This window comes from Vigna angularis, chromosome 5 (assembly GCF_016808095.1).
Source record: "Vigna angularis cultivar LongXiaoDou No.4 chromosome 5, ASM1680809v1, whole genome shotgun sequence".
Classification (NCBI taxonomy): Eukaryota; Viridiplantae; Streptophyta; class Magnoliopsida; order Fabales; family Fabaceae; genus Vigna; species Vigna angularis.
The window spans coordinates 1,128,942-1,138,009 of record NC_068974.1 but is presented as its reverse complement, the minus strand read 5'-3'; the positions used below and the strand labels follow the sequence as shown (position 1 = coordinate 1,138,009).

The following is a 9,068-nucleotide window of genomic DNA, read 5'->3' as shown; positions in this document are numbered from 1 at the left end:
TCTCACAATCTTTGAAATTAACCAATAAATATATATATATATATATATATATATATATATATATATATATATATATATATATATATATATATATATATACGTGTTTGTAAATTTAGAGTAAATTTTGAGAAATGTTCCTCGATTAGTTGGTTAAATAAATGAGTTTAATAATTTTTTAATATATTGCAATTGTTAATTTTATTATAACTTGATATGTTAAGAAGTATAAATATTTTGAATTCATATTTATTAAATTAATAGTTTAATGAGTTAAATATGCTTTTAATCCCTCAACTATCAAGCGATTTTATTTTTCGTTCTTCTTTCAAACTTTGGTACAATTTGATCATTCTCCTTAAGGAAACTATAATTTTTCGTCCTCTAAAACCAACAACGTTAAAAATCAGCTGAGGTGGCTAACGGTGATGTGCGACGTCATTTTTTCTTTTTCTAACACTCTTTCTCTGCTTCTTTGTCTCCCTCTTTCTCCATCTCTTTCCTTGCATTTTCACACCTAGCTTCTCTCCCTCTTTCTCCCACTCTTCCATTCGCCGTTGTATCACAAAACACTTCTCAAAGATCACAAAACTCTTCCATCAATCTGCCCCTCCAGCATTAGCTCCGAAGCGGCAACGCCGCCCGAGTGTCCGTCTAGGAGAGATCAGCGACCAACGCGTCGCCTTACATGGCCACGACTCACATACATGCCGCCCGAGCATGCCTCCATGGAGCTGGCGGACTCCGAAGGAATCTTCAAGAATTTTGAAGGCACGCTCCATCATGAACCTCGCGAACGACAACGAAGAGTTTGGAAGCACCAACAATTATTGGGGAAAGGAAAAGCGAGGAGGACCAACAGTGAAGCGATTGAGATCAAACTAGACTCCACAAGCAACGATGGACGAGAACGGTAAGGAAGAAGGTTTTAGGGATTTCGAACATGAACTTGAACAAGATCAGAGTCTGGTGCACTCGGTGGAAGATAATGGTGTGGATTATTGGCATGGGGATCGGAGCGAGGATCCTAGAGTTAGGGTTTCGAATAACGACGGTGTTGAATCAAAATCGCAGGAACGGAGGAAGAGTAACGGAGTTAGGTCTTGGCTTTTTGAGATAGGTCTGAGTAGGTATGTGCTTATGTTTGAGATCCATGAGGACGATGATGAGTTGCTTCCTATTTTGACATTGGAGGATCTCAAAGATATTGTGATCAATTCTGTCGGGTCCAAAAGGAAAATGTACAATGCAATCCAGAAGCTAAGGAAGTGCTTTCCGTGATGGTGGTGTAATGGGATAAAGATGAGTTAATGTATGTATCTATATGTATTATGTATGTGTAGCTTTCCATAGTTTCTTTGTTCTGGTTTTAAGTTGTGGATAGAAAATGCAGTGTGTATAAGGAATTTTTTTTTATCTATGGTGAATGAACAATAGGGGGTTAGTGATTCTTATTGTCTCTTTTCTTTGTTGAAACTTCTTGTCTGCCCTGTTTTCTTTCCCATTTGCTCCATGTGAGTTTTGTGATACGCAGCGGATGAAAGAGTGGAAGAAGGAGGGAGAGAAGCTGGACGTGAAGATGCAAGGAAAGACATGGAGAAAGAGGGAGACAAAGAAGCAGAGAAAGAGTGTCAGAAAAAGAAAAAATGACGTGGCACACCATCGTTAGTCACCTCAGCTGATTTTTAACGCCATTGAGTTTGGAGGACGAAAAATTATAGTTTCCTTAAGGAGAATGATCAAATTGTATCAAAGTTTGAAAGAGGGACGAAAAATAAAATCGCTTGATAGTTGAGGAAGTAAAAACATATTTAACCCTAATTTAATTTATAGATTACATTTCTTTTTCATATTTAAAACTCAACCAACTTTTAATTTTATTATAATTATATATTTGATAATAAAGTGTAAAACATAATTTTATATAAGTGTCAAATATCGTTAAACGTAAGTGTTTCCTTAGTTGTAACAGGCCAAGACATGATATGTCGTTGTAAATGTAAGTTTATAACTTCATTTGATGAAACAAACTCAAGTGCCTTCATTTGTACTCTTTATTAACGTCTTTGTTTATATTCTTTATATGATAAGTTTACTCTTTAATTTGTGTTTTATGCAGGTCACCAGACGTAGTTTTCCTGATCACATGATATATAGTGTGATCACATGATATATAGTGTGATCACATGATATATAGTGTTGTTAACTTACCACCTACCTCGTCTATTTACTCCCCTGCATTGAGTCTAATAGTATAATTTATAATATTTGTTGACTCTTTTCAATCTTAACCAAATTTTAAACTACTTCTCAACCTCTTAAATAATCACTCAGATAAAAAGTCCAACCAAAAATATTTGAGAAATTGCCACAGTTGTGCATCTTCTGCTAGTTATGCTAACATTTTTGTAGGCATGTCTTCTTCCATATCTTACTCATTTTCTTATTTCCTTTCTTACCATAAATGTTCACCAAAATTGTATAATTTTTTTTTTACTTTGTCTCCATTTTAATTGAACCATGAACTATGCTTAGGCATCCAAGTTTGATTGTTGGATATAGGCTATGAAGAGGCTCTTAAACAAAATCACAATTCTCTAGTGCTAAAGAAATTTTTTATATCAATTTAAATGTTTTCTATACTAGTTCTAGAACCAGTTTAGAAGTAGGGGACATAAAAAGTTTTCACTTTTCTATATCGTTTCAGAATTAGTATAAAAAATATTACTTTCTATACTTGTTCTAACCACAACCTGTATAAAAAAAAGTGTCACCTTATTATATTCTCACATTCTCCATTCCAAGATAATCCATTAACTCACTTCTAACATTCATCTCCAAAGTAATCAATAAAAAACAATGTATTTGAGAGATTCCAAAATAATCCACGAAAAGCAATCTATTTGACAGTTGAGAAGAGGAATAAGAAGTAACATCACCATTATAACAAGATTTATACTTATATTTATCCTTTTAAATAAACTCACTTGGTTTTACATACACATGGATGAAACACAAAAAGAAATAACTGATGAAACCACATAGAACAATTTTGTTTTCTTACTTTATTTCAAAACAAAAACAGAAAGAAAAAGGAAAAAATTTGGTCTAGTGTTTGGCATCATACTGATTGATGAGAGAGAAGGCATTATTGGTGACCTAAGAAACATTTTGCGTCTTTGATATTCTCATTCAGCACCTTCCAAACAAAGTCGTCACTACATGTACTCTCATCGGTGAGCATAGAGCTCACCTAGGTCTCCCACAAGTCCATGAAATCCTGTCCATTCACCTTACCTTAGTGACTACGACAATTGATACACGCCATTGTAGATTTCCACCGCACAATATATCAAGATGGCGTCCCCGTGGATGGTGATTGATAAGTACCCTATATGAATTAATTTTGAGATGAATTTGGCACTTATCTTACTTAGATTTTGTTAAGTTTATACGTAAATCATCCCAATTTAACTTGTTTTGCAGTTCTTGATATTAAGAGAGAATCAAAGTGGAAAAATTATAGAAATGGAAGAAATCCTAGCAACTTTGGACAAAACTTGATACTAGTGTACCTAAGCAACAAAGTTGAGGCTTAAGCCACACAAGAAAACCCTCATGAGGAGGAAACCTCAAGCACTGAACCTGAGGTTAAGCCATGAATACTCATTCTTAAAGAAGTTATCTTAGGGACTACAACATCAAAGCATGAGGCTTGAGCCACATAAGAAAACCTACCTTTAGGGGGAAACCTTTACAGCTGGAAGCACAAGTACACTATTGAAGTCATGCCTAGACAATTTATAAAAACATAGTTGCACCTCTATTTTGAGAGAATTTTTGGAGAGGTTCTTTTGAGAGATTTTTAGAGAGCTTCTTAGACACTTACCTCTTTACTTAGTGAACATTATTAGAGGTCATAATAGAGGATGGTTGTTCAATATTTTTTATTGTTCTCATCTATTATGAGGAGCTAAATCTCACTATGTGTTGAAGCAAAGATGTAACCCTCTAGAACTCTTGTATTGGTATTGTTTTATCTAACAATGTACACTTTTATTACATGTTTGTGAATCAGTTTATATCTATTGTTGGATGAACTGATCACCCATCTTATTTCACTAGCTCAGGATTGAGTAGGAACTTGTCTCAAGTTGTGGTCTAACAAATTCTCCTCCTGCTCTTATGTGCTAGGAATAAATCTAAGACTCTAGCTAGTTATAAGTCATTATCTTAATGCAAGTGATTCATTCAAGCAATCATTGAGGAATAATACTGAAGTAAGGTTATCTTAGGCTTTAGGATTTAGGAATGAACTTAAAGTTATATTCAAAGAGAACTCTCAGAACATGATTAATTGCATCTTTATAAATAATAACTGAATCATTACAAGAGATGTACAAAGTGGTGAAATCTAGCTTTAACATGTCTTTATCATCTTGAAGTCAACCTTTTCAATCAAAATTGTTTTTGTAACTTGTTACTCTTTGAAACCAACTTTATTTCCTTACAAGTTAAACTACTTTAAAACATTGCATATTTTACCAAATCCTTGTGGATATGACACTTGTTGTACTACAAACTACCCAATATACTTATTAGAAAAATTGATTACTTTGGAACATCAACAGTGTCAAAGACTTTCATGGACGGCGACAGCGTATACTGAGAGCTACTCCACACAGAGAGCAAGGTATTGGGTGGTGTTACACAAGGGATTTATGAAGTTAGTGAGGTTTGAGGCGTTGAAGCAACTCTTGAGAGTGTACATGTGAAGCCAAAAGTTCGCCAAAATGGTTGAGAAAAAGTTAGGGTTTAGGGGTTGAAGTTTTTAAGAACAGTGAAATTGGGTTTGAAAAGGAAAGTTATAGAAAATACTTTCTATACTAATTACACTTAGAACCGGTATAGAAAATTTTCAATTTATTATATAATTGCCAACGCACCACTTTCTATAACGGCTATTAGTCCAATTGGTACAAAAGATTTCACATTATATACAAAATTGCCACCACCTCACTTTTTATATTTGGTGGATTATAACCAATATAATATTTTGCTATAAAAAACATATTTTGCACTAGTGATTGCCAAATAAATGAAATTCCTTTAAGTAAGATTCCTATTAGCTACAAATGAGTTTACAAAATAAAATTTTATGGTGATGGTAACATAAAAATACATAAAGCTAAATTGTTTGCTAGCAGGGTTGCACTAGTAGAAAAAAGTCATTCTATAACAGACCTATTATAACTGATAAAAATAATCCATCATAATAGGTTGACCGGTGGCAAAACTGTAATAAACGTAAGACATATTATAACGGAGTTTTAAAAATCAGTCATAATACATAACACGGTGGCAAACTTGTAAATAATTTCAAAACGTATTATAACGGAGTTATAAAAATCAGTCATAATATGAAACGCGGTGGCAAACTTGTAAATAAGTTTTAAACCGTATTACAACGTAATCTTGGATAACTGTTATAATATATGAGAAGGGTGAAAAATTTTAGTAAGATATTATAACTGGTTTTAAATATCAGTCTTAATATCTCTCTAAATTGATTTTCCCCTTTCTCTCTACAATTTTAGTCCCATAGTGTCGCAATCTTTCTCAGTGTCGTCGAACCCTAATTCTCTCTCAGAGTCCAGTCCACTGATGGCTTCGCAAATGGCGATCTTCTTCCGCACGCGTTCTATTCTCTTCTCAAAACTCTCTTCCCTTGTCAAAACCATATCCACTTTCCCGTCCTCTCGCAGGAGCCTCAGCTGGCGGATCCCGCTCCTCTCCCTCCTAACCTCGCCTTCGACAGCCCTTTCTACCACCAAAACGGGCGCATCTCTTCCTCTCTTTATTTCTTTCTCCTTTGAAACCCTCTCTTCCTGAGAGATTGGTTTTTCACAACGACGAGGTACTTTGATTTCGTGTTTCTGTTGGTCTGCATTTTCGTTTCATGCAATGCATTTCATTCTCTTTGATGTTCTCGGTGCATCGATTGTGTTATTTGCTTTTGTTCTTTAGTTTAAGGGTTTTAGGGCTGGCTAGGTTCAGAATTGACGACTCGTTTTTGGGTGAAAATGGGTGCTTGATGGTTCAAGCGTTGGTGGATTCCGAAGGGAGGTTCGTGGATATCTCAACTGTGTGGCCAATTACCATGAATCCTGAAACCATTTAGTGTGAGAGTAATATAAAAATTTTGTTTTTCTCTGTTATAAATTTGGTATGCTGTATCTGTTTTTTTGTAACATAAAAATTTGTGTGTTTAATAGTTTCTTGGTTTGTGGGGTATAATTGGTTCTTGAAGAGTAGAGTTCTCAGTATTATAATGCTTATATTTTCTAGTCTTGTTGTTAAAGGGTATGAATTTTATAGTTCAGTTGCTACATTATATAATTTTCGGAGGGATAGTTGACATAGGGATGATATTAAGGTGTCTTAGTTAGTCTAGAAAGGCCTCTTTATACCCTAATGAGCTGAAAACACTTGTGTGAAGGTAAGTTAGTGCTTATATCCATTTCAGAATTTAAACTTATGTATAATTCTGATATGAACTGCCATGGACTTGTATTATTGATGTGACTTTCAATTCACCATACAACCTTGTGTTTGGTTGGATAGGTGGTGATGTAAAGTATATTAAGAGTAGTGGATTAAAGCTGGTACGTGCGTGAGTGATGAATGGGTGTTTAAAAGGAACTGAATAATTTTATTTATTTCAGAACACTGGCAAGTACTGGTTTGGGTGGTAAGCTTTCTGGAGATATTGGATCACTGTCTGAATTGGAGATTTTGTAAGTATTTTATTCAGTATATTCTTTTGCTATATCTACCAAAGGCAATGATCAAGTCATAAATTAAGAACATGTTAAAATTGAAAATAATGAGGAACAGAGGAAGTTGCGATGAATAATTTGCTTTAAAATGAATAATTTAGCTTAATGGTCATGCATTGCATAGAATACGATTCTGCAATAATTATCCCACTGATGTAGATAAGTACAAGTTTCATTAAAAGATTCATATCCATTAATGGTCATGCAGATAATTTTTGTAGAATGCTAGTCCTTTTAAAGAATAAAGTTTAGTTTTGAAATAGAAAGTAGACATTTCAACTTTGATTTTAAATGAATTCTGTATTTCAACTTAGTTTAGTTTTGAAACATTGTTTTAAGCTGTCAATTAATAAAAAAAATCATCCTTGGTTTGACTTCTGAGATGGTCATTATTATAATCACAGTTTGTAATTGAATATTATTATAACAAGACCAAAATTCACATTGTCACTACATGTATATATTATTGTTCATTGGGAAAGATATCATATAAGTTTATGATTACACAAGCTTGTAAATCATGTTTGAGATCTTATTCTGCATTTTCTTACAAATAACAGAATCGGGCACATTCCTGTGATTGATGAGAAGGGGATGATTGGAATGGTGTCCATTGGAGATGTGGTTCATGTTGTGGTGCGCGAGCACCGTCAAGAGTTTGAGCATTTGAATGCTTTCATACAAGGGGGTTATTAGATGTTGATGATGGTGAAAATCTCTGAAGAGCACTGAAGCTAATTTGGATTAAGTAATAAGCCTGAGTGTTTGTAAATATGTTTGTGATTTCAGTTCTATCAACATTAACCCCAATGGTGTAGCAGCATGTTAATAATAACAACTGGATGCATTTTGAATCTGTTTTCAACTCTCGAAAACATATTTCACATGGTAACTTTTCTTTTTGCCTTATCATGGATGCCATAGCTTAATACGTTACTTTTATACGTAATATTTTCAAAAAAGTGCTTGAAAATAATTAAGAAAATAAAAAAGGAACTCCATTTAAATCTGCATCCACATTATCAGGATGTCAATTATAATAATTTTTTTTAAAAAAAAACATATATTATGACGTACTAAACAATGTACGTTATAATATGTTGATTCTGAAAATTGCGATATTATAACGTACTTCAGAAACTACGTTATAATATGTGGAACATATTATAACGTAAATTTCTGCTACGTTATAAAATGCGCGGAGTTATTATATCGCCCAGAACTATGTCTCTCGTAACTACGTTATAAAAGATCATTTTTGTACGTTATAAAAAGCCATTTTTCCACTAGTGTTGACTACCTTGATACATTATCTCCTAAAGCAAAAACTAACTACTCTAAGAGTTTTTCTTATCTTAGTTGTGACTAAATGTTCCTTAAGCAATTGAATGTAAAATAATGTTTCCTTTAATTAATTTGACTTTGTCATTATATTGATAAAATCGTTATATTACTTAAAATAGACGAGTATATAATGGTGTGAAAATGTTACTACAACCATATTAGTTATCGACTTTAATTTGTCTACATCAAATCATTCTCTCTTTTATGTTAAAACTAACAAGCTTCTCTTTTATTGCTTCGTTGATATGTGTTGATGACATTATCCCTTGCATATAATATAGTTTTCATTATGATTGCTTATATTAAAATTATAATTTAAATAACTAATAAATTTTAATATAACTAGTAAATCAATTTCACTATATTTTCTATGACTTTTTACAATAAAAAATAACTAACGAGAAAGTTGTATCATGAGTTCACACTCACGAGAAATGAAACATGAATTTCACTTGGCCACTAATGCAAGCCCCACAATGAAAAATCTGTATTGCCAGAGAAAATAACCTTAGTTGTAGCTTTTTCCTACAAAGAGAAGTAAGGAAGAAAGGTTCAAACTGAAAATTTTAAAAGAGTTATGTCAAAAGTGTCAGAGTCCCATGTAAAAGAGACTTTCATATGGGTCTAACATAAGGTCCTATAGAAATCAAACGTAAAAAAAAATTCTTTTATATTATACTCTATAGATTTAACGTAAATATTATTCACTTATTTACAATAATGTTATCATGCATCTTTTATATCTATTAGATTCATATAGACATAAATTTGAAAACATAAAAACCTATTGTGAAAATAAAAAAATCATACGCAATAATCCCATATTTTTATGATTATATCAAATACATAAAAAAGCATAATAACAATTTAATTCACATGATTTTATAT

At 32.8% G+C, this 9,068-nt stretch overlaps 1 protein-coding gene and 1 non-coding gene across 3 annotated transcripts; both read left to right on the top strand.

The window, feature by feature from the left end:
* Positions 1–897: 897 nt before the first annotated feature.
* Positions 898–1,278, top strand: LOC108340071 (uncharacterized). The gene has a single exon (XM_052877575.1). It carries the CDS (start codon positions 898–900, stop codon positions 1,276–1,278), a length of 381 nt encoding a protein of 126 aa, XP_052733535.1.
* Positions 1,279–5,841: 4,563 nt separating this feature from the next.
* On the top strand, positions 5,842–7,692 carry LOC108340096 (uncharacterized). 2 transcript variants are annotated; one of them, XR_008248782.1, is made up of 4 exons: positions 5,842–5,914; positions 6,025–6,179; positions 6,723–6,794; positions 7,397–7,692. It is a non-coding gene; the product is annotated as an uncharacterized LOC108340096 (transcript). The 2 variants fall into 2 exon arrangements; XR_001833158.2 differs by lacking the exon at positions 5,842–5,914 and having other exon boundaries at positions 5,947–6,179.
* The last annotated feature ends 1,376 nt before the right edge of the window (positions 7,693–9,068 follow it).